Source organism: Anthonomus grandis, chromosome 16 (assembly GCF_022605725.1).
Source record: "Anthonomus grandis grandis chromosome 16, icAntGran1.3, whole genome shotgun sequence".
In the NCBI taxonomy this organism is placed as follows: Eukaryota; Metazoa; Arthropoda; class Insecta; order Coleoptera; family Curculionidae; genus Anthonomus; species Anthonomus grandis.
Window position 1 is genome coordinate 19050121 of NC_065561.1, and position 27054 is coordinate 19077174.

A 27054-nucleotide genomic window follows, 5' to 3' on the forward strand; every position below is an offset into this window, starting at 1 on the left:
TAAAACCAGCCGACTGAAGTATTGAAAAAAACTACAGTATGTTGCATTTCTTAAAATTTTTGAAATTGGATTATTTTTACCATATTTTGTAGAATGATAAGGAATACCAGAGCAATTGTATGAGTTATATAACCAGATCTTGGAATTGTAGGTACTCAAGAATACTCAGAACAAGTGCACATTAGAGTTTTTTTTATCATAAATTCTAGCCCTAATTAGGAAACCGAGCATCCTAAGTAAGCGACAAATAATATTTCATATATGTCCTCTTAATTACAGATTTAATAATAAAAATATAAATTGATAAATGTTTACATCGTCTGCAAACATAAGAATTGACCTGTACTTTATACATTGAGGTAGATCTCCTGATGATATATTTTGATAATCGATTTTGACAGAAAATTACCATATTTAACCGGTTGTGTTCTATGTGTAAAAATAATAATTTTTTGAGGCTTAGAAGGAAACCGTTTGCACTTTTATGCTATTTTAGATCAAGAGTTATCTATGCACGTGAATTTCAATCAATTTTAAACCACAAAATGTTCTTCTGGTTCTTTATAGAAATTTTTCTGAATTTCTTATAGGCAGTTAAGTTACTACAGATTTCAGCTTTACTTGCCTCAAGACCTCAACTGCCTGGAAGAAATTATTAATTATTATTTTACAGGAAGATTCTTTTTCGTTCTCTTTTTCAAGTGCTTAGATGAAATTAAGGAATTTCAGGCAGGTAAGTTACTACAGTGCGTGACAGAAATGATTGATGTTTCTTACAGAGAAAGTTCAGACACTTTATTCGTTTTTTCCCGCATGTCTTATTCTCTTTAAGTTCCTGAAAGAAATTATTGATGAGAATTATTACGAATTATTGATTCATTAATTTAGTCCTGCATGTCTTCTTCTTCTCCTTCTTTCTCTGTTCTTCTTGAAAAAAAAATTTTCGAATTTTTTATAGGCAGTTGAGTTACTTCAGTCCACAGTTCTTCTTGCTTTTCTCCTTCATAACCTCAACTGCCTGGAAAAAGTTATCGATTTTTTTTACAGACAGTTCATTAATGTTATCCTGCATGCCTTCTTCTGGCTTTTTAAGTATCTGGAAGAAGTTATTGAATCTTTTACAGATATCAGTTGAGTTATCACAGGCACCCAGAGAGTTCTTCACTCTGTCAAAGGCCTTGGGAAAATCACTAAATACCTGCGTCCATATTTATTAAAATGAAATTTGTATACAACAAAAGAGTGGTATTAGTACATCTGTTCATAATAAATCCATGCTGTTCCTTATTGAGTATAATAATAATAATAATAAAATAACTGGTGAATTTTTGAGTAAAGTAATAGTCAAATCGCTTAATAATTTCGCTCTTGATGCGTACGTTTTGAAAAATAAAAATAATGACATAGACTTGTTAAATATTAATTTTAGAGGAATAACTCAACTTGATTAATCGGAATAATATGATGACTCAGTAGTCAATTATTAAAAAAGTATCTGTTATACATGTGGTGAGTTAAGAACATAACTGACTGAATATAAATAATTTTATTTTTCCAAATAATAAAGAATAAATAAAAAATATGTTCTCCCTTTCTCTTTTTCTACTATATCATAAATATAATTAAAAAATAAAGGAAGAAAACATACGGAAACAGAAAACATACAAATTCGTTATTGCAGTATTAACATTGACTGTGAACAAATGCGTTCTTTATTTATTTTCCTTATTCGCTGTACCGTAAATACGGAACCATCCATTTTTGTTTGTTTATTAGTAACTAATTAAATCAAAAATATAAGAGCTGATGCTAATAAACCTTTATCATATTTCACGTACGTACATACATGAATATTTAAAATTAATTTAATTAATTCGTTAAAATGTTTTCAACGTTGCTCTAGCTTTAGCCATATTAACGTGAACAATGACAAATAAATAATATAAAATAAAACCAGACGAGAAGCAAGGTAGGCTATTATTTATCACAGGGTTATAATTATTGCTGTCAACGATAATTTATTTCTTTAGATGCGAGTGGTATAGTCCAAGCGCTTATGTACTATATACCTTACATTTAAAATAAACCATTAATTGTGGTTTTCAGTATTAAGAAACAATTATTTAACTTTTGCTGATGTATACACTATTACTGTGTAGTTGATAGTTTATTGTATATCGGTTCAACGTAAATATTCCTTATTTGGTAATTTTTTCATATAAATTTAGTATAGATACCAGCTAGACAAACTTCATTGGTATCCACTAGGATAAAGATTTTTTTTTGCAAAAACGTTATTTATTTATTTCTTGAATTGTATTTAACTTTTGATGCGTGTAAGTCCAATTTGTTGTGTATTAACTTTAAAAAACGTTAAGGACAAATCAAGGTGTTTATACCACAATAGTAATATACGTTTTTTTAACGGAATTTTTCCATTAACATCACCAATTATTGTACTATGAAAATATATGAATTTTGCATATTAGCACCATTTGAAAAACTATAAAAATAAGATGTGGGCACGTTGCCCTTGACAATAGCGAGTTTTTTTTTATTGAAACCACTCAAACAGTGTTAAGAGATCCTAAAAAAGAACCGCTAATTTTTTTTGTAAAATATTAAGAATTCGACCACACGTTTATTGATATCTTGATATTGAATCGATCGATTTGGTAATTTTTTCGTATAAACTTAGTATACCGGCTTGACAAACTTCATTGGTATCCACTAGGACCAAGAATTTCTTTTGCAAAAAGGAAATTTAAATAAAAAACGTTAAAGGACAAATTAAGGTGTTTATACCACAATAGTAATATACGTTTTTTTTTAACGGAATTTTTCCATTAACATCACAATTATTGTACTATGAAAATACAATTAAAATTTGCATATTAGCATATTATATGAAATTTGCATATTAGCACCATTTGAAAAACTATAAAAATAAGATGTGGGCACGTTGCCCTTGACAATAGCAAGTTTTTTTTTATTGAAACCACTCATCCTAAAAAAGAACCGCGAATTTTTTTGTATAATATTAAAAATTCGACTACACTTTTATTGATTTCTTGATATCGGTACCGTGGTAAACAAACTGAAAGTTTAAACGGCACCGACGTTTATTTGTCCTTAGCGCGAATTAGATACTGAGTACCAGCAGTGTCGTGCGGTGGTACTTCGGTTATCGATTATATCATAATTTTCCTATTTAACTTTTAATTCGTTAAATATAAATCAGTTTATAGTCATGACAGATGGGAAGATAATATGGTTTGCGGGGTTCTTAGTGGCCGCTTTAAGTAACTTAGTGTTTGCAGCAATACGTAAGTACTTATTAAGTGTTTTATTTTTTTTTGAGTCCCTAATTTGTTATAATTAATTGATAATAGAACATCAATTTTTTTTCTTAATTCATTGGCGTAATTTATTGCAGGTAACTGATCAAATGTATTTTATACCATAATATTAATGTCTCAAACCAACTTCTAAAAGTCACCCTATACCTAAAAAACCAACGCTTTTAAGACCTTTATTTATATGAACTTTCAGGCAAATCGGTGTAGGATTTAATTTATTACATGCCATTAAGTAAAACCCTGTAAAACAGGCAATTTTTCAAGTAGGTTTATAAAAACGTACAGGAATTTTGTCATATAAGTACGTGATTCATTAGGGGGCCTTTTTGCAATATGATGAGCCCTTAATATTTTCTCTGAATTAAATACTTACTTCGGCAAAGCAGTTTTAGGTCACCATAGAAGAAATATGGATAATATCTCAATTTAGCCAATAATAATGATCCCTCCAATAACTTTGAATATGTATTGTTATTTCACTTTAATGGAGTATCACCAGTCTGTGTTTCCAAAAAGCCCATTAATTAAGGCAGTTTTATAATTTTATCAACCTTTACATAAAGTTTCATTGTAATCTCAAACCCTTATTAAACATGAAATATTAAAAAAAAAAATACATGTAGTTCAGAATATATGCCTGACCATAGATATGTTAACCGCTATGCCTACCTCTACGAATTATAATTGTAAAAAATGGAATTTCAAAAATCCTTTAATCAAAGTGTCAAAATGAATTTGCTAAAATAAACCATAATTGTTATGAGACAATTAACAATAAAAAATCAACAATTAATAACAAGAGATGACCCATTGATATAGTTAGATTTGTGAGATTGATATTGATAGAGAGATTTGTGAGTAAAATGATGATGAGTAACTGGAATTAACGAGAGATATCGATATAGGGGAGCTACTAAATGCCATCAAACGATACAACAATAATTCAGCACCAGATTAGGTGAATTTCTTTAGCTTCCAGTATATTTTGAGAAAAACCTCTAAATAGTTTTTCCTAATTTTCTCTAAAACTACGAGGAATATAGTGAATTCTCTTTCGGCATTGAAATCTTAATCGAACATAGAACGAGTCATATAGAATAACATTTAGTCGTAAACCTGAAAATAAAGAAGTTATGGGGGATTTTTAAAAAATTGCAAAATTTTTTCTGTGAAAAATTTGAATTTATGTTTTTTGAGAAAATTGTTTTTTTTTCTTATATTTAAATATTATATAAGAAATTGCGCAAGTACTCTTATAACACTTTTTTTTTAAATTTACCAACAAAAATTTATTCCCAATTTTCCCAAAAAGTTTAAAGGGTACCCATTAGTAGTGAAAATGGCCGATTTTTTTTATTTGTGTGATATGGCGATGCCTATATTTGAAAAAGGTGCCTTTTCAAACCGCTGATTACTGCGCAAAATCTGGGTTTGGTGTCACCTTATCTTTGGCTGCCCAACAAGGCATGAATATTTAAAAGAAAAAAATCAAAATTTTTCTAATTTTCTATGCAGCTCTTCGCTTATTTCCTTTTAAAATTTTATTGAAACTACTCTTTTAAAAGAAAATAACCCAACTCACCACTATATTATATGCTCATAATTTTTTTAGTTCTCTAAAACTTTATAATTTACTTACCAATTTGACGCAGTGTTCCACTGCTTGTGAATGGCATGGAAACCTTAAAATGTCAATTTCACAAACTTCTGAGATCATTTCCATAAGGCTGCTATCGGAAATCGACACTGTAAGGGGAGGCTCGGTAATTGTTATCGACTGCCAATCAATTAGGTCGATGTAGTCTGTGGCCTTGAAATTTAATAAGGGTACCTTAAACTCACGTACTTTTAGTCCTAATGGCTTGTGTTGTCTACATTTTGGCAGTCTTCTTAAACCTAATTCTCTTACTGCTTTTCTACTATCAGAGAGCATAGCTAACAACATGTTTTCTGGGTGAGCGAAGTACCCGTTTCTTTGAATGACAGGATCAATAATATTTCTAATTTCTTCTGGTAAGAATCTGGATTTTTGAATAATTCCAAAAAAACGTTTGCTGCCATGCCTGCAGGAAGGTTTAGATGTTATTTCAAACCATGAAACAGCATACACTTTCAAAATATATTGCGTTAAAATTTTAAGATTTGTTGATGGATTTTCGGTACCAACATATAATCTCAAAATTCGATTGGCTGTAGTTAACCACCTGGAATGATTCAATTTTCCTGGTCCTCTCTGCGACAAACTCAAAGAAATGTTTCCTGTTGAAATTGCAGTACAAATTTCATAAAGGTATTGCTAGTCGGTACTAAGTTCACTTGGAGTAATTGCAGGCAAAGTAGTTTCGATTTTTTCAAACTTTTTAACAGGCATTTTTTCACAGTTTTCCAAATATTTTCCTATTTCGCCGCTATATCCTTTAGGCTCAATAGTACCGCCGTCCAAATTTTGCAGTAAATGACGCAAAGGAAGTTCGTTTGCATGTAACAAACAAACGAACCATTGTAAAGGTCGTCGAAGAGAAACTTCAATTTCTCTCAATATTCCATTTTTTACACCAGTATTGACTACTGTACCATCACATCCAATAGCCTGAAGTTTAGAAAGATCCCTGTTTTTCTCTAGGAATTCTAAAATGCTTTTTTTGATATTGGTCGAATGACCAGAAGTTGGAGTTACATGACCTAAATACGTGGATCCTGGTTCCGATACTAGTACAATATGTACTTCTATAATGGTTTTTTTTGAACATGTATTTTCGCCTTTGACTTGAATTATTGTTTGGTCTTTCCGTCCGTCAAAATACAAACCATATAATGGAAATGATATTTCCTTATCTTTTCTTTTTTAGGTCACTACGCGCTTTTTACGACGATCTTGAAGAAGACCTCTCTCTTTGGTTAAAATCCCCATATCTGTTAGAGCTGCATTTACAATAATTGCGGCAGATCTATCGGATACGCCTGTTCTATCGCAAGCTTGCGCTAAACTTGGAAGTTTTAGTCTCATTTGAGAAGTTGAGGGGCAGCTTTCTTCTATAGAACTTTCGCTATTTGCCTGGGAATCTTCTTTTTCTATAATTTTATTATTTTTACTGGAAGAAGAAGGTACTTCCGACTGGTTATCTGTTTCAGTTTCTTTCAAGAGATGTCGTTGTTTTCTTTCTTCCTCCTTAGTTTTACGCTCTAATTTTTTTTTGGTTATTTTACTAACCTTGGCGTCGACATTGCCAATTGCCATTTTTTGAGTGGTTCGCTGATCTAACAGAAAATTTCATTCAGCTACAGGCACTTCGATCTTGCAGGCACATTTTTTAAAATCTTTATATAAAAGGCCCGCGTAATATAAAAAGCCAATTTTCAAGGTCATTTGGGCAGCCAAAGGTGACGTCGTAGAAATCTGAAATTTTGCACACCAATTTGTAATAACAAAACGCAACTTTTCCGCATATAGGCATTTTAAGTTTCAAAAAATTTTTTTTTCGCTCCACCCTAGTACCCATGGGAAAATGTTCATAGTCTAGGTTTTTATTTTTTTCTGAAAAACTATTAGTAAGAGAAAAAAATTTTAAAACAAAAGTTGTTTGGAATATTAATGTGCATTAGATGCATTAAAATAGTTTTCTAGAAAATTGTAGAAAACCTCTTAGAAGTTTTCCTCATTTTCAAAGAAAACTGTTAGGAAGATGGAATTTTTTTTTTATCATTAGAACTCTAGCCAAAAATAGAATAAATTATAAAGAATAACATTTTGCCATAAGTCGAAAAATAAAATAGTTATGAAAGATTTTTGAAAAATTAGATAAATTTTTAACTAAAAAATCAGAATTTCTTTATTTCGAAAAAATTTCATTTTTTTTGGAAGTCAATATATCGACCAAAATGCTTTAAAAAAGTCTTATAAAAAAACGTTTGTGAAAAATGTACCAGAAAAAAGTTATACCCAATTTTCCCAAAAAAAGTCTTCCTCAAAAAATCCAGAGGTTCGGTTTTTATTTTTTTTCTGGAAAACTATTAGTTGCAGAAAAAAATTGTTGAAACAAAAGTTGTTTGGAATTTTAATACGCATCAGATGCAGTAAAAAAATTATTTATAAGTTCAATAGTTTTCCAGAAAATTGGAAAAAGCCTCCTAAAAGTTCTGAAATCTAGCAGAGAATCTAAACGTGTATACAACTTTATATTCCAACATATTGATATACTGAAGGAAAAAAAATACCTAGAAAATTGAAAGAAAAAGGAAAAGATCAAATTGATTCTGAAAAAGTTCATAAAAGTACACGTGAAAACTAAAACCAAAAATTATGCTGCCTAATTTTTTCCTATAAACCCATTGATCAAAAAAACAAACATTCAGTAAAGCAATCAGAAATACAGCAATGAGAGGCTTATTGTTATTTAGTTTTTTTTTAACATATTTGTGCTTAAACGTTATATATCCCTATAGATTGAAGTACCTAAACAAAAGATATAAATATAGACCCAATTTTTGGTACTCGTGATCAGCTAACTTTATCCGACAAAACCATTAGGCAAGTTAGTTTTTTAATTGTATTTACCCATAAATCACAGTCATAAAACTTTTGTAAAAATCACTTTAACATAACTTCTTCCTAAAAATAATAGTAGAAATTAAAGTTTGTCACGTATCATGCTTGGGCTCACTTTTTATACCATACCATTATGGCTTACTTTGGAAACTCTTTAAAAACTATTAAAGAATACCAAATAATAACAATAGAACACTAAATATATAAATCACAAGTGTCTTGTATTAATTCATTAATTTAGCCATAATTAAGACAAAATAATCCCCAAATCTTATGTTGTTCATTCTATAGTATTTAGACCAAATCGGGAAGAATCATCATTATCTGGACTAATGTAACATTTTTGCTGAGATTTCTAGGAAAGAAATACTAATGAGTAACATCAAACTAATTCCTAACATCCTGCTCATTTACTTCAATAATATGCAGATCTAATTAATATCCTATTGGATCTGTGCAGCCTAATAACTTCTAAAGCTATATATAATTAGTATTTAATAACATAAGTTTTTAATGTATAAATAAATGTATATGTCCTGAACTACTTCAATTCCAATTATTCTAGGATATGCGCTTTAATAGACATTTAATCCTGTTTAATAAAGCACGTAATTTTATTGCATGTTTACATTTAAAAACAGTCCAATATAGACCCTTTAAAGGCTCGATATAAAGGTGCATTTCTTGCTAAGTTAGTATATCTATTATCTAAATAAGAGCAAAGGTGCTTTCTAGAGTAGATAGAGGAAACAAAAAAGTTTAACTCAATTAAAATATAATCTGCATCAATTTTCTAGTTGCATAGTTTAACACTATTGTTGCATAAAGTAATTTATGCTTTTTTATAAGACTGTCCGACATTTTTAATTCTTTTGTCGAGAGAATTAGTTAGTTTCTATGATGCGAAATATAGGTTATCTGCAAATAAAAAACACTCAGATATAACTACTATAAGTACTAATATATCATTAACAAATATAGAAATGTTTAGTGAGGCAAGATGGCTTTTGTTAGATAACAATTTGACTTAAAAACATTGAATTCGATAAATTTGGTTAAAGCGTCTTTTAGCACTGGTACCTAAATATCAGTATAAACCCTTTCTGTGTATTCTTATATTCAGATCCTTGAAGGTTATAACTGTTCTAAGGTGAAAAAACTGAAACTGGTATTTATATGATTGAGCTTAAACAAAAAACACCTGAAAAAAAATATTTCTATTTCTAGAGAACTTTAAATTATCAAAATCGGTTAAGAAACAAGGAAGTTATAGTCGTTTTTGTCTCCTGGACACATTGGATTTTGCATAGCTGATATTGTTATATAAAATTGTTTATAACTTTGGCATCTCTGGACCAATTGAGCTTAAACAAAAAACGCCTGGAAAAGAGAATATTTCTTTTTCTAGAGAACTTTAAATTATCAAAATCGGCTAAGAAATAAAGAAGTTATAGCTGTTTTTGTCTCCTGGACACATTGGTTTTTGCATTGTTATATAAAAATATGTGTAACTTTGGCATTTTTATACCGATTTAGCTCAAACAAAAAAACTTCTAAAAAAATAAAATATTTCTCATCTTAGAAAACTTTAAATAATCTAAATCGGTTAAGAAACGACAAAGTTATCGTCGTTTTTGTCTCTTGAACACAATGGCCTTTACACAGTTGACATTCTTATACAAAGCTATTTGTAACTTTGGCATTTCTGAGCCGATTGAGCTTAGATAAAAAACGCCTCAAATAGAAAATATCTCTTTTCCTAGAGAACTTTAAATTATCAAAATCGGTTAAGAAATAATGAAGTTATAGTTGTTTTTGTCTCCTGGACACATTGGTTTTTGCATAGTTATTATTCTGGCCTTTACACAGTTGACATTCTTATACAAAACTATTTGTACCTTTGGCGTTTCTGGACCGATTGAGCTTAAACAAAAAACGCCTGCAAAAGAAAATATTTCTTTTCCTAGAGAACTTTAAATTATCAAAATCGGTTAAAAAACAAGGAAGTTATAATAGTCGTTTTTGTCTCCTGGACACATTGGTTTTTGCATAGCTAATATTGTTATATAAAAATATGTGTAACTTTGGCGTTTCTGGACCGATTGAGCTTAAACAAAAAAAGCCTGGAAAAGAAAATATTTCTATTCCTAGAAAATTTTAGATAGTCAAAATCGGTTAAAAAACAAGGAAGTTAAGGTCGTTTTTGTCTCCTGGACACATTGGTTTTTGCATAGCTGACATTGTTATATAAAAATATGTGTAACTTTGGAATTTTTTGACCGACTTAGCTCAAACAAAAAACTCCTAAGACAGAAAATATTTCTCTTTTTATAAAATCTTAAATAATCTTAATCGGTTAAGAAACAAGAAAGTTATAGTCGTTTTTGTCTCCTGGACAGATTGGTCTTTACATGGTTGACATTGACATTTTAATATCCTCGACATATGCCAAGATCAAGTCTGTGCCCTTGTTTGTAAATATGTTAAAGAACAATGGTGATGCCATTGGCCATTTTGTTGATGGAAGATGTTTCAGTGTTGTTCTTTTCTATTTTAAGGGTTAGCACGATTAAAAAACTGAGTTAAGTAGATTATTGTAGCTTTTACTGTAAGTAATGCTTAATTTTTTTTAATAAATAAAAAATGTGGGCCACTAAGGACTGAAGGGGAATTTACATTTCGTACAAGTCAAGTCGCAACCTTTCTGAAAATTTTAATTGACCAAGGCAAACACCAACGTATCGAATAAGGAAAAATGTGCAGTAGCAATTTTAATTAATTAACTTTTAAGATTTTAATCATGCATCTTGATTATTTTTATAAAGACCAAAATTTATAAAGCCAAGGCCAGTGAGGTAATAATGCATTTTTTTAATCCTGGAAAATTTTAGCAAACAATTGAACCGTCAATGAATTTTCGGGCCATTTCGAACGTTACCGATCAATTTCGCAGTTAATAATTTACATATTAAAACAGATTTGAGCAAATGCACATTAGGAAATTGAATATAACGTACACATACATGCATACATCTGGTAATGGTGTGCGAGCTTTAAAATTACGATTATATGACAGGTACGGCACACTTTCCATGCAATTTTGCAACGTTTGTTTCGAACTGGTTACGGGCATTTTTAATTACAGGTGAAATTAAATATCTTAAAACAGTAGCGCTAGATTTGTGCACATATTAATAATTATGTTGAAATAACTTTTGATTTTTTGTTTATAAGTTCATTTATTAATTAACTATAATCTGATTGGTTTACCAGCAAGTCAAAAGACAATTTTATGTCATTAGTTCTGCCAAATTTCTAATATTTAATTACAATTTTCATTATCTTAAAAAAAGCTACTTCAATGATTATTTTATTTTATTATTATTTGTTCTTTTAAGGTGATTTTTTTATAGTTATTAGTGGAACTACAAACAACATTAAAAACAGTTAATAAACATTTAATTACCGGCAGTATGGACATTTTTTTTTTAAAACTGGCAATTTTTTGTAATTTTTTTTTATCTAATGATTACAAAATAACTGTAAAAAAATATTTTCTAATTTTTCTCTTATAAACACTTCAAAATGTTTACAATCGAAAGGTATACATGCGTCGGTCTTCCATAAAGCCTAAAAAAATTAGGTTAAAATTTTCCAACCTCTTAAAAAATTTTTGGGATCTGATCTTTGGGAATTGACCGTTATCCAGTTTACACTTGATAACGGTTGGAGATACTTACCAACCGAAACGTCGTGTTACATTAAATAAATAAGACAATGCAAGTTCGACAAGATGTTATTTTTTCATATTGTTCTGTTATCCTGTTTGCAGCGCCAGTTAAATTCAGATATCGACGAACGGACTTTTAAAAAACATTTATTGATACCAAAGGGCCTTAAAACTAGGTGAACAAAAATATGAACAGCAACGGTACTAGCCAAGGCTTTGACACATTATTAAGGATATATTACAAGCGATTTCTTAAATATAAAAATAGTCCTAAGCTAAGTATTTAATAATGTAATATAAACAATTATTAATTGTGGTTTGAGGATATGTCTCGCTATTAACTTAACCTACCTAAAGTATCACTTCCTTATCTGTCAATCATAAGTTGTCTTATTATGAGGAATTGCCTGTTAAGACTATATTTGTTAAATAAATTCCCAACAATATTATTAAACTATTTAATATTTAATCACAAATATAATAAATAATTCATATTTTAGCTCCCTATATTAAAGTATGCAGCAAAAACGACCCAGAAATAACGAAATGCATCATAAACTCCGTGGAGTCGTTACGATCGCGTCTTAAAGATGGAATTTCGGAATTAAACGTACCACCAATAGAACCACTGCTATTGGATGAAATTAAGTTACGAAGTGGACCCGATCAAGCCAAAATCGATGCGAATATAACTAATGCGAGGGTTTGGGGTCCCTCTGGCTTCGAAATTATCGACTTAAAGTAAGTGTTAGCTTTTTTATACGTAAAAGAATTAGATGTAAATTTAATCAATGTATTAAGCAAGAGCCAAATCAACATTTAACTTCACTGTATTTTTTTGAGGCGGAAGAGGCTTTGAACTTTAAAAAAGTAAAAGTCATTTAAAGTTTTAAACAGGGAAATAAATTCAGTTCCGTAAAATCTCTTAATTTTATTACTTTAAAATTTTCCACCTTCTAAATAAAACCGGAAAATAAACCTAATTCTTTTCAGTTTCGTGTTTGTGACCCGATATCTTCAATATTGCGGAGGAATGTTGGTTGGGGTCAGAAATAAAACAGAAACGTGTTTACTTAAATGTCGACGTTTCGATTTATATTTAAGTCATCCTCAGGATACTGAAATGGATTCAAGTAATCACAGGGATAAAACAAAGTAATTTCAAGTACATAAAAAACACTATTAAAATAAATGTTCTTTACGTGTACAAAAATTAAAACAACAAAAACCACGACACAATTAAAATTACATTCAGGTACAATCCGTTAAAAAAAGAAATTTTTTTTTAAATATAAAATTTTATTTTTTATACATTACACCTCTTACCTAAGTTTAGGTTTAAAATTATAACTAAAGAAGTTAATGAAAGAAATTATCCAATTTATCAAAGGTTTTATTATATATTACAGTATATATTCATTGTGTCTCGACTGACTTTGATTATTTAAAGTCTTCTAGGAAAAAAAATATTTTCTTTTCCAGGCGTTTTTTGTTGAAGCTCAATTGGTCCAGAGATGCCAAAGTTATAAACAATTTTATATAACAATGTCAACTATGCAAAATCCAATGTGTCCAGGAGACAAAAACTACTATAACTTCTTTATTTCTTAACCGATTTTGATAATTTAGAGTTTTCTAGAAAAAGATATATTTTCTTTTCCAGACGTTTTTTGTTGAAGCTCAATTGGTCCAGAGATGTCAAAGTTATAAACAATTTTATATAACAATGTCAGCTATGCAAAATCCAATGTGTCCAGGAGATAAAAACGACTATAACTTCTTTATTTCTTAACCGATTTTGATAATTTAGAGTTTTCTAGAAAAAGATATATTTTCTTTTCCAGACGTTTTTTGTTGAAGCTCAATTGGTCCAGAGATGTCAAAGTTATAAACAATTTTATATAACAATGTCAGCTATGCAGAATCCAATGTGTCCAGGAAACAAAAACGACTATAACTTCCTTGTTTCTTAATTGGTGCAAAAAAAGCTTCTTTTTTGGCTCCGATCATCTTAAGAACATCCTGATTATTTCGTGAAAAAATTGTTGAAAACCATTTTAAATCGCAAGAAATTATGCATAATTTAAATGGCCACGATGCGCACTTTATTAACAAAAATATATGCAAAGTGCAGTTCTTATTAACTTTAAGTACCTGTTTATCTTTAAGTCGTAGTATGTCAGCTAATGTCAGCAATGCAAAATCCAATGTGTCCAGGAGACAAAAACGACTATAACTTCTTTATTTCTTAACCGATTTTGATAATTTAGAGTTTTCTAGAAAAAGATATATTTTCTTTTCCAGGCGTTTCTTGCTTTAGCTCAATTGATCCAGAGATGCCAAAGTTATAAACAATTTTATATAACAATGTCAGCTATGCAAAATCCAATGTGTCCAGGAGACAAAAACGACTATAACTTCCTTGTTTCTAAACCAATTTTCATAATTTAAAGTTCCCTAGAAATAGAAATAGTTTCTTTTTGAGGCATTTTTTGTTTGAGATCAATCGGTCTAGAAATGCCAAATATACAAATGGCTTTGTATAGGAATGTCAACTATGTAAAGGCCAGTCTGTCCAGGAGACACAAACGTTTATAACTCTCTTGTTTCTTAATCGATTTAGATTATTTAAGATTTCTTAGGATGAGAATTATTTTCTTTTTCATGAGTATGATATTATACTGATTGGTCTTCCTATTTTCACAGATACAGACTTTGTATGATTTTTACAGCTCTACTTTAAAGTGTAGAAAAGTTTATCCTCCTTGGTATAGTAGTAAAATTATAAAAAGCATTTGACTATCAACTAATAAAGAATATATTACTCAAACTCAAGAGCAAATTAGCGATGATCCAAATAAATTCTGGATATATAAACTCTAAACGTTCCACTTTTAGTCGAATCCCTGATATCATTGTATAGAATAACTTTTGCAGATTTTTTTCAGTACACTACTAATACAAAAAGTAACTCCGACAAAAATAATCTTATTGATGAGTCAAAAAGAATTTACCCTACTATTGATGTCCAATCTTTACCAGAAAATGACAAGTGGTCCAGATAGCACTCAATACTCAATACTCAAATATTTATTTCCATAGACTCATACAAATAAGTATCGGATAATGTCAAAAAGTAAAACTATAAGACCTAAACATGCAACTTTTAAAAGGCCTTAAGAAAAAACAATAAAAAATCTATAATTAACTAAAGACTAAGAGTATAAGAAAACTACATCTTTAACAAACAAACAAATACGAATTATGAAAGTAAGGATGAGACGCTGCAATTTAAACATTCTGTTACTATATAAAAAAATTTTAAATAAAATTTTTTTCAATGAAGCTTTGAAATTATCTCAATAGCCCAAAGATTGATGATAATCATTACCAACTTTGCTAAATGCTTGAAAATTCTTGATTATAATAGAATTATTCATCTAGTGAAAAATTAGATTTCTCCGCATCAACATCCCTTTATCAAACGACACAAGGAATCTCGTAATTGCATCTTAACATTAGACTGCTCTTTTTAACTAAACGTAATATATACTGAACAACCTGAAAGAGAAAATGTTTGTTCAAATTTATCAAAATCGGTTAAAAGCCAAGGAAGTTATCGTTCTTATATGAAATTATTGTGCAAAAAAAGCTTCTTTTTTGGCTCCGATCATCTTAAGAACATCCTGATTATTTCGTGAAAAAATTGTTGAAAACCATTTTAAATCGCAAGAAATTATGCATAATTTAAATGGCCACGATGCGCACTTTATTAACAAAAATATATGCAAAGTGCAGTTCTTATTAATTTTAAGTACTTGTTTATCTTTAAGTCGTAGTAAGAGGTGAAACTTAGTAGTTTTCATGAAAAATCAAACTTTTTTGCTTTTTTGATAAAATCCAGAAACATGGGATAATTTAAAATTTTCAAGCAATGAATAATTTTCATGGAAAAGTGCAATAATTTTTAAATAACTCTTATAAGATTCTTGTCTTAATTTTTTTTTCTAAAGTTTCTTATTCTAGGAAACCTTAAATAATTAAAATTGGTTAAGAGACAAGGTAATTATAGTTGTTTTTGTCTCCTGGACACATTGGTTTTTGTATAGCTGACATTGTTATATAAAAATATGTGTAACTTTCGCATTTTTTGACCGATTGAGATCAAACAAAAAACTCCTAAGAAAAAAATATTTCTTATCCTAGGAAATCTTAAATAATCCAAATCCGTTAAGAAATAAGAAAGTTATAGTCCTTTTTGTCTCCTGGACAGATTGGTCTTTACATAGTTGACATTCCTATACAAAGCTATTTGTAATTTTGGCATTTCTAGACTGATTCAGCTCAAACAAAAAAAGCCTCAAAAAGAAACTATTTCTATTTCTAGGGAACTTTAAATTATAAAAATTGGTTAAGAAACAAGGAAGTTATTGTCGTTTTTGCGTCACGGACATACTGATCCTTGCATAACTGATATTGTTATACAAAGCTATTTATAACTCTGGTATTACTAGACCGATTGAGATCAGACAAAAACTCCTGAAAAAGAAAATATTTCTTATCCTAGGAAACCTTAAATAATCAAAATCGGTTAAGAAACAAGGAAGTTATAATCGCTATTGTTTCCTGGACACATTGGCTTATGCATGGTTAATTATTGGTTAATATTTGTAACTTTGGCATTTCTGAACCGATTGAGCTCAAACAAAAAACGCTTGGAAGAGAAAATATTTGTCCTTTTAAGGGAAAAATATTTATTCTAAAGAACTTTCAATAATTAAAGTCGGTCAAGATACAAGGAATATAATATACTGAATATCTAAAGCCTTTGATAAATTGGATCATGACATTTTGCTACCTAAACTTAAGTTATTTGGTTTCTCTAATAATCTCCTTAAATTTTGAAAATCATGACACTTAAGCCAATCTCAGTTTGTATGTGTTAATGATTTTTTAACCGACTATCTCTCAACGTTAATTTGACATTTTTATTGATTAAAAATCCAATTAACATTTACAAAGCACTTTGTAATAATTGATGGAACAACTAAAATTACAACTAGTTCATTTGTTAGTTCGAGATTATGAGTATGCTTCAGTTGTCTGGAATCCTGAGTATAATAAACACATTCAAGAACTCGAAAAAGTCTTCTTTTGTATTTGAAAACTTATGGTGTTTATCCACCCCAGGGATTTCTAGAAGAGATGGTCCTACTCTTCTGAATAATATAAATTTCCTAGATATATTACTGTAAGTGGGCCTTACAGTGTGCCTTGCCTTTAAGAGCAAAATAACAATATGGATTCGATAAAAGGCAGTAATTTAATCATTATCCAATTAGGTTAATGAATGATATTAGCCCGCCAAATTACACTATGACACTAATGTATAACCTTAAAAGCACACTTTTATGGTGGTTGTCCCTAATTGATTGGTATTTTTAATCAAACAGTTTTATTATTTTAACCTTGACTGTTTGTTGAAATAATAGAAAAATTTTAAATAATTGATTACTTACTTTAAAAACCTTTTTTACTAGCTTCTAATTAATTCTGTTTGACTGGAAAACCTTATTCCCATTTGATAAAAATATTAAATTTTCTAAGCTTCCCACCAAAGCAACTTCGGGGCATTTTAATTTACTTTTTAACGGGAAAATTAAATCGATAAAGTATCCGCTCGAAGTATTAAGGCTTAAGGTTAACATTTAATAAAACATCATTATAAGTTACAAAATTCACCAAGTATAAAAACTTAAAACTCTAGTTCTAGAGTTTATAATTTACCAAGTCTTGGCATTTATTGCCCCACAATAAAATTTTCTACATATACAGGGTGTTCAAAAAAATAGACAGAGATATTTCATTGGGTGATTCCTCGTAAAAAAATATGAGAAAAAGTTTCTATAAACATGTGTCCGAAAATGCACAGTTTTCAAGATACAGGGTGATATATATTTTTTTAATATTAAAAAATATATTTACTCGATTCTTTTGAAATTTGACAGTATTACTTGTTGTATTCAGAGGCCAATTTAGCCCTAATTAGATTGAAATTATAAGGTCCAGTGGCGTCGCGGGGGACATCTTAGCGAATATTATTGGCAAAAAAATGTACACCACTGCATTTTTTTCAACTTTAATATTTGTTGTTTGATTAAGCATTTAAAAATACAACTTTTTGCTTCTTGTATTTTTTTCGTATCTCACTTGGTTTTCGACAAAAAAAATAAATACCGTCTTATTGCATGCCACTGGACATTATAAATTTTTGGTAAAAAAATCACCGGTGCCTTGGCAAAAAAAATCATTTCTGCATGGAGGTTCGACAATAATATTTTAAAAAAAATGTATCACCCTGTATCTTAAAAACTGTGTATCTCCGGACTCATGTTTATAGAAACTTTTTTTCATATTTTTTTACAAGGAATCACCTATTGCAATATCTCCGTTCATTTTTCGAACACCCTGTATACTACACTTTTAAAACACTTCCAAGGCTTTATCAAGGCTTTTCGAATGGCCCCCTAAAATGGTCCAAACTAGAGAAATAAATTGGTGATTAACGATAAAACAGTTCTTGGTCTCAGTCTTGATCCATTGGTTAGTTTTGGTTCGTGGGGACCAGTTTGGAACCTTTAGATCTTGTCTGTGAATGGCTATAAAGGAATTCTTGAAAAAATAAAAAATTATCAGCTGTACTTAAGTCTGGTCAGTCGGGGCAAGCCAAAGCTTATCTAAGGAAAGTGAGGACCAGTTGTTGGGTATCATGCTTCAAAGAACCATAATGTGTTATATAGTCGCGTTGTTTGTCAATATAATGTGTCATATGTCAAATATCTATCAACATTTATTAATTGCATCCTAAATAAACACCAAATTTCAACCCAATCGGATCAATAGCAATAGAGTTATGAAAGTCACGTGACCCTAAAATCTATAATTTTAAAAATTAAATAATTATATCCTCAACAAATCTCAAATCCTAAAATGCATAACATCCCAAAACTCACCTAATACCTAAATCCATATTTTGCAATAAATAAATCAATACGATCCACGGTGTATAAATTCGTAAATGAAACGTGCCAATTTGTTTTTGAGCCTTGAAATGTGTGGAAAATACGGCATTTTTCGAACACTTTGCCGAATTTTCCTGGCCGCAATATACAATTTGCCCAAATGATATGCACATATTCAAAAAGTTCAAAGTTTTTCTGATTAGACGGTACCTTTAATTGACAGGTTCCGGGTAATTTTCATTGAAAATTTAACGAAACTGTGACACCCTTCCAAAAAATAACATGCCGAGATACCTGCTATTGGCGGCCATATATTGGATCATTTCACCCTTGTGGTGAAAAAATCGGAGAAGATTGACTTGTTTGAGAAAAACGAATTTCTTCGGTACTTCTAATATACCTGGGATGCTGAAATTTTAGTGTGTGTTGTAAAATAGATTTTGGGATCTTATAGATGAGGTTTCATTTTCTAATAATGTACAGGGATGCCGCAAATGAATAAAACGCAAAAATGCAAATATCTCAAAAACGATTAACGTTAGAAAAATTCTAATTACACGTAAATAATTGGCTTATTATATTATTTAATAACTGAAAATATGAATGGTCCAGGTGGTGCCACTAGAAAGTTATTAAAGAAAATATGATTTTTGTGTCGGACTTTTATGGGAAAAATTAATTATTGCCGCCCTGTATAGTTCACACAAATTTCGTTTATATAGCATTTGAAGCAGAAATAATAAAGGTTTTTTTTTGTAAAAACTTTTTTTTCAAAGTAAGTACCCTTAAGCAAAAAATGCTAAAAAACTAAAAATGCCAGAACTCGTTAAAAAAAAAATTTCCAAAAAAAAGCTCCAAATATGTCATTTTTTATATTAAACTAAGCATTTTCGCCGAAACACTTTTTTTATTTAAATTATAGTTTAGCTTCTGAAACATTTTGAATTTTTTTTTTACTCACTTTTACTCGCTTATATTTACTCACCCTGTATACGGATCTTGCCCAAAAAGCATACAACTGTTGAGCCCTCAATAACCCTTACCTCCTAAAAAATTTGAGTCGTTTAAAGGCTTTAAATTTGAGTTCTCGCCGGAGAAAGGAATTTCACACGTTTTTTTACCAATTTTTAACTTTAACTCGGTACAGCTCCCTTTGTGTGTATCGAAAAAAAAAATATTTATACGGATTCATTATTGCCAATATATTAAGAGCTGACGTGCGAAATTTCGTCGTTTCGCTACCCATACAGCCAAAGAAATGAATTTTTATTTGCCAAAAAACACGATTTTTGAGTCGGAGAGCACGAGCATAATATACTCGCATAATAGTTAGGTGAGGACCGTGTCCATTTAAGTTATGCCTTATTATAAGCTCAATTACAAAATAAATAAAACTGTTTTGGGCATATAATTGTTGTGTTCAAGCTCATCCGATTTTTAGCTTAATTCAATGTTTAAAACCCTATTTCAATTTTAAATACTCCTAGAATGCCAATTACGTAATTATTTTTTAGGGCAAACATAAAGAAGAACCGCTACGTGTTTCGAGTAAACGTGCCGAACATTTACTTCGAGGGAGACTATGATATCGATATGAGCGTTCTCATCCTAAAATACAAAGGCAAAGGACCGATTACTGGGAATTTCAGTAAGTACCTAATTATCTGAAATCTTTTAAACTAAGTGAAATCCCTTTAACGTTATTTTCTTTACCCATTTTAGCGGACTACAAGTTCGATTGCGTAATGAAGGGTGACTTAACGGAGGTGAACGGGAAGCGGCATTTGCACTTTAGGAAATTCGGTCTGACGCTTTATATCGGTCACAGTGACATTCACTTAGGGAACCTTTTCGCCGGTCAAAATCCGACATTGTCTCAAGCTACCAACGAAGTCGTAAAAGATAATGCCGATCTGTTCGTTAACGAAATCAAACCGGTGCTGGAAAACTCCTTGGCCCAAAAGTTTACGGACATCGCTAATGTTATTACGCAACGGTTCACTTATGAGGAACTTTTTCCCGAAAGTTAGGGGTTGCACGTGTGTTTAAAATGTTGCTGTGAGTGTATTTAATTAAGGAAGTTTAGTTTAGTGTTTTTTTTTAAATAACATGTATAAAACACTAACTTTAGCCAACTCTAGGTTTCTATAAAAGTGTTTTTTTTTAACGTATTACTGCCTAAATGCCCTTCTATTGTGAATCCGAGGGAACTGTCGATAATTAAAAACATACATATTTTTTACATGAATACCTATAATTACTAAGTAATGATTGTTTTACATTTATTTGTATTTTAATTTTATTAAAAAAAGGTGCAAAAAAGACATCTTTCTTTAATTGCAAAATAAAATATATCTTACATATGAATATTACTTGTTCATCTTTATACATCGACAGACTAATACTGATTTATCTAAATATTACTTAGTTCAAAAGTTAGTGGCTTAGGAGGTATAAGAAGTAAAATTTAATTATTTTGTCCCTATAATTATTCACAAAGTTGTCAATAAAAAGTGTGATTTTGAATACGCAGACTTGCGGTTTTTTACTGAGATACAATGAGCAAGTTTGATCTTCAAGATTAGCTTCAAAGTCTAAAATCTCAAAAACTAGTGGAAGCATTCTCATAAAACAAAAATCATAATTTTCAGAAACGCATGCTCTAGAATTCTTGTTTTTAATAAAAAAACAATTAAAACAGTAGTTTTTGAATTATGACACTTTGCGTGTAGTTGATTTGCTAAAATAGCACTCACCTATACAATAAATTCCATTATTGACTGCAAACATATTTACCAGGAAAATATCCATAAAGAACGAGTTATTGTCTGGCGCAGTCGTTAGGATATATGATATTTATTGAACCAACAAGAAACCCAATATATTTGCCAATAATTTAGATATTCGTCTGTTGTTAAAGTTGCCCTAGTTTATTTTAGTTCTACTTTTCTGTGTAAGATTTTTGTTGTATAGAATAAAACAATTTTATTAATTCTAGGCAGTTGAGGATTGATAGAAACTTTTTTATGGGTACGTCTCATTCAGTTTCAAGTGCTTGAAAGAGAAAGAAAACTGTATGGCCTAAAGTAAGTGCCTAAAAGGCAAAATGGAGGTACTTTTGTAATTCCAGGCAGTTAAAATTTGTAGTAACTTTTCTATATTTGCGTCTCTTTCTGCTTTAAATGCCTGAAAGAGATAAAAGAACGTATTGCCAAAAACATTGTTTCAACTGCCTGGAAAGCAGAATAAAAATACTTAAATAATTCCAGGCAGTTAAGAGTTAATAGAAACTTTTCTATGTTCACGTCTCTCTCTCTTTCAAACGCTTAAAAGAGATAGAAAATTGTATAGCCTAAAATTTTATTTTAATTACTTGGAAGGCAAAATAGAAATATTTTGGTAATTCCAGGCATTTGACATTGATATTATTTTTTTATGTTTACATCTCTTGCTGTTTTAAACGTTGTTGATAGAAACTTTTTTATGTTTACGTCTCTCTCTGTTTCAAATGCCTGAAAGTGATAGAAAACTGAATAGTCTTGAATTTAATTTTAACTGCCTGGAAGGCAGAATAAGAATACTTGGGTAATTTCAGACAGTTGAATGTTAATAGAAACTTTTCCATATTTTAATTCAAACTTCAAAAACCTAAATTAATGAAGCTGTCTGAAAAATATCAAAAATTGCGTAAATATTTAATTTAAAAAACTGATTCAGTTGTTTGAAAATGTTTCTACAAGCCTAAGAGGGAATTTAAAAAATACTTCAATTGATTGGAACAGAAATATGTATCAAATAAAATAAAATAAAAAATACCTGACATGCATTAGAATAGGAAGTTAATTAATTAAGAAAAATTAAATATTTAATTAATTAATAAGAAAAATAAATCAGCTGTCTCTGAAAAAAAATTAAAATTATTGCAAAAATCTAGAATTTTTTCAAAATTGCTTCATTTGCTTGGAAGAGGATAAATTTCTAGAAAAAAAAAAATTAATTTATTAATAAAAAAAAAATTTTCAACATTCTTAAAAAAATCACGGATATCTTAAACTCCTGGAAGTATTGAAAAATTGCTTGCTTCAATTGCCTGGAAGAAGAATATAATTTTTTTTAATTCCTAAAAAAATAAAAATTTAATTATAAATTAATTAATTAATTAAAAAGAAATTTATTTATCTAACTAAAAAAATCATTCAATTCTTTTAAGAGCCTGAAGGAATACAAAAATTGGTTTAGCTCCTTTAATAAATAAATAAATTATATTAAAACCTTTGAAAATAGAAAATAACCAAATAGGATTTTGCATAGAAAATTCATTAATTACTCAATCAAATATATAATAATTCAGCTGTAAAAAATCAAAATTTATCGAAAAACCTGAAAGCATTAAGAAATACACAATTGCCTGGAAGAAGAAAATAAACAAGCAATTAATTAATTAATCAAGAAAAAATCCGTTTAAATTCACTATAGTCCACAAAAAGGGCAATTATGCCCTAGTTAATTAATAACCTTGCTAACATCAAGAAACACGATTTTTGTGATCGACCATTATTAGAAATTATGTCGTATCTGTAACAGAGCGAAAAGAACTGATTAAGAATAGCTCCTTCTTTTACCCACTAATGAGACAAGACTGAAGGGTGACATCAGAGTGTAACAATTGGAATGTTAGTAACTTTAGGATTAATTCCACTTTTATGGGGTATTGCAGAGTTTGGAAGGATCAAGTGAATCTGTAACCTTTCATTGTGAATCCCAGGAGCTTTCTAGCTCTTTCTTAGCTGACGACAAAGCTAAGCATAAAGATGTCTTGGGTTAATCTCAGATCTGGGAGGTCATTTACTAAAGGAACTGATGAGTTGGAATAGTAGAGCAGCTTTATCCCCTGTAAACACCAAATGCTTTAAACAATGTTGTAATCATTGCAGTATCTAATGCATTTTTGTTTGGTTGAAAAATTAAATATGTAGGGGTCCCTAGAGAAGCTTTTGATCATAAAAAAATCATTTTCTCGAAAACTAATAAACGTAGATGAATGAAAAGAAATGTAGATGGTTAAAAAAATATGCAGTTACAAGCTTTATCCAGAAAAAAAATCTGACAAGAACAGTTTTCAGTTATTGACCTTTTTCTCCTGCCTTGTCTAGTTGACAAATTAAATAAAATATGTAGGGGTCCCTAGAGAAGCTTTTGGCCCTAAAAAAATCATTTTCTCAAAAAGTAATAAATGTAGATGAATGAAACAAATTGCAGGTGGTTAGGAAAATATTCAGCTACAAATTTTATTTAGCATAAAAATTTCTGTCAAAAAGAGTTTTCCAGTTATAGAAGTTTTTCCACTATCCTGATTAGTTAAAAGCTTCTGGTCCTAAAAAATGCATTTTCTCGAAATCCAACAAACGTAGATGAATGAAACATATTGCAAGTCATTAAGAAAATATCCAGCTACAAACTTTATTCAGAAAAAAAATTCTGACAAAAAGAGTTGTCAGTTATTGGCCTTTTTTCTCCTGCCTTGTGTAGTTGACAAATTATATAAAATATGTAGGGGTCCCTAGAGAAGCTTTTGGACCTACAAAAATAATTTTCTCGAAAACTAATAAACGTAGATGAATAAAAAAAACTGTAGATGGTTAAGAGAATATGCAGCTACAAACCTTATTAAAAAAAATTCTGGCAAGAAGAGTTTTCAGTTATTGGCCTCTTTCTCCTGCCTTGTCTAGTTGACAAATTAAATAAAATATGTAGGGGTCCCTAGAGAAGCTTTTGATCCTAAAAAAATCATTTTCTCGAAAAATAATAAACGTAGATGAGTGAAACAAATTGTAGATGGTTAAAAAAATATGCAGCTACAAATTTTATTCAGCATAAAAATTTCTGTCAAAAAGAGTTTTCCAGTTATAGAAGTTTTTCCACTACCCTGACTAGTTAAAAGCTTCTGATCCTAAAAAATGCATTTTCTCGAAATCCAACAAATGTAGATGAATGAAACATATTGCAGGTCATTAAGAAAATATCCAGCTACAAACTTTATTCAGAAAGAAAATTCTGACAAAAAGAGTTTTCAGTTATTGGCCTTTTTCTCCTGCCTTGTCTAGTTGACAAATTATATAAAATATGTAGGGGTACCTAGAGAAGCTTTTGATCATAAAAAAATCATTTTCTCGAAAACTAATAAACGTAGATGAATAAAACAAACTGCAGGTGGTTAGGAAAATACACAGCAACAAATTTTATTTAGTATAAAAATTTCTGTTAAAAAGAGTTTTCCAGTTATAGAAGATTTTCCACTACCCTGACTAGTTAAAAGCATCTGATCCTAAAAAATGCATTTTCTCGAAATTCAACAAACGTAGATGAATGAAACAAGTTGCAGATGATTAAGAAAATATCCAGCTACAAACTATATTCGGAAAAAAAAATCTGGCAAAAAAAGTTTTCAGTTATTGGCCTTTTTCTCCTGCCTTGTCTAGTTGACAAATTATATAAAATATGTAGGGGTCCCTAGAGAAGCTTTTGATCCTAAAAAAATCATTTTCTCGAAAAATAATAAACGTAGATGAATAAAACAAGTTGCAGATGATTAAGAAAATATCCAGCTACAAACTATATTCGGAAAAAAAATCTGGCAAAAAAAGTTTTCAGTTATTGGCCTTTTTCTCCTGCCTTGTCTAGTTGACAAATTAAATAAAATATGTAGGGGTCCCTAGAGAAGCTTTTGATCATAAAAAAATCATTTTCTCGAAAACTAATAAACGTAGATGAATGAAACAAATTGTAGATGGTTGAGAAAATATGCAGCGATAAACTGTATTCAGAAAAAAAATTCTGGCAAAAAGAGTTTTCAGTTATTGGCCTTTTTCACTCACCTTGTCTAGTTGACAAATTAATTAAAATATGTAGGGGTCCCTAGAGAAGCTCTTGGTCCTAAAAAAATCATTTTCTTGAAAAATAATGAACGTAGAAGAATAAAACAAATTGCAAGTGGCTAGGAAAATATTCAGCTACAAATTTTATTCAGCACAAAAATTTCTGTTAAAAAGAGTTTTCCAGTTATAGAAGTTTTTCCACTACCCTGACTAGTTAAAAGCTTCTGATCCTAAAAAATGCATTTTCTCAAAATCCAACAAACGTAGATGAATGAAACAAGTTGCAGATGATTAAAAAAATATCCAGCTACAAACTATATTCAGAAAAAAAAATCTGGCAAAAAAAATTTTTAGTTATTGGCCTTTTTCTACAGCCTTGTCGAGTTGACAAATTAAATAAAATATGTAGGGGTACCTAAAGAAGCTTTTAATTCTAAAAAAATCATTTTCTCGAAAACTAATGAACGTAGAAGAATAAAACAAATTGCAGGTGGTTAGGAAAATATCCAGCTACAAATTTTATTCAGCACAAAAATTTCTGTCAAAAAGAGTTTTCTAGTTATAGAAGTTTTTCCACTACTCAGACTAGTTAAAAGCTTCTGTTCCTAAAAAATGCATTATCACGAAATCCAAGAAAAGTAGATAAATGAAATAAAGTGCAGGTCGTTAAGAAAATATCCAGCTACAAACTTTATTCAGAAAAAAAAATCTGGCAAAAAAAGTTTTCAGTTATTGGCCCTTTTCTACAGCCTTGTCTAGTTGACAAATTAAAAAAAAATGCTTCTCTAGGGACCCCCCTAGAGAAGCTTCTAAAAAATCATTTGCTGGAAAAATAATAAACATAGATGAATAAAACAAATTGCAGGTGGTTAAGAAAATATTCAGCTACAAATTTTATTTAAAAATACTTTTCAGATCACAAAAATGGTAATAATAACACAGTTTGGACTGGCTATTGCCAAACCAATAATTCCTTTAACCATATATCATGTTAAAAATTAAAGGGAACTAGAGAATTAATAATAAATACGTGGACATAATCAATAATTATAGGTACATAAATAAATAAAAGTATGAGACCCCATATTCATTTAAGCAAACCGCTGGTTTACGTTCTCGCTTTAATATTATAAAATCGAAAGTGGAGAAGGGTTACACCACCAATGCTTCGGTAATTCTTCGAGACAACTTTTAATTTCAACGGACTGTTCATATCGAAGAAGTTACCATGAAGACCGCACATGTTTTATTGTTTATTTGTGCGTATATTGGCGGCTCTTTTGCCATTATTCGTAAGTATGATTTTTATATATAAAGCAAATTAAATTTAGTAATTTAGACTATCTTTCTTGTAATATTTTAAAAAATGAAGGTATACATTAATTTCGAAATAAACAAACGTGTGTAAGGATGTAGCCAAATAAAGCATCTTTAAGGTTTTTATATTTAAATGGTTCCATTCAGTTTATTCAGATGATGCTATTAATGCAGACTTTAGGAAGGCATATGATAAAATTTACCA

The 27054-nt window shown here is 29.8% G+C and overlaps 2 protein-coding genes across 2 annotated transcripts in view; both read left to right on the forward strand.

Moving 5' to 3' along the window:
* Nucleotides 1–2993: 2993 nt before the first annotated feature.
* LOC126745884 (uncharacterized) lies at nucleotides 2994–21024 on the forward strand. The gene is made up of 4 exons (XM_050453919.1): nucleotides 2994–3326; nucleotides 12136–12376; nucleotides 20172–20305; nucleotides 20380–21024. The coding sequence occupies exons 1-4, from the start codon at nucleotides 3251–3253 to the stop codon at nucleotides 20685–20687; spliced, it is 759 nt and encodes a 252-aa protein (XP_050309876.1). The 5' UTR covers nucleotides 2994–3250; the 3' UTR covers nucleotides 20688–21024.
* Nucleotides 21025–26638: 5614 nt separating this feature from the next.
* Nucleotides 26639–27054, forward strand: part of LOC126745968 (uncharacterized) — a 46287-nt gene continuing 45871 nt past the window's right edge. Inside the window, exon 1 of the mRNA XM_050454023.1 lies at nucleotides 26639–26824. Within this exon, the coding sequence (XP_050309980.1) occupies nucleotides 26761–26824 (64 nt within the window). The 5' untranslated portion in view covers nucleotides 26639–26760. The remainder of the gene's footprint in view (nucleotides 26825–27054) is intronic.

Bases quoted from the DNA above. Each gene is read 5' to 3' on its own strand.
- LOC126745884 (XM_050453919.1), top strand. From the start codon at position 3,251: ATGACAGATGGGAAGATAATATGGTTTGCGGGGTTCTTAGTGGCCGCT. The intron at 12,377-20,171 runs GTAAGTGTTAGC...ATTATTTTTTAG, and splicing joins TTCGAAATTATCGACTTAAA to GGCAAACATAAAGAAGAACC. The intron at 20,306-20,379 runs GTAAGTACCTAA...TACCCATTTTAG, and splicing joins ACCGATTACTGGGAATTTCA to CGGACTACAAGTTCGATTGC.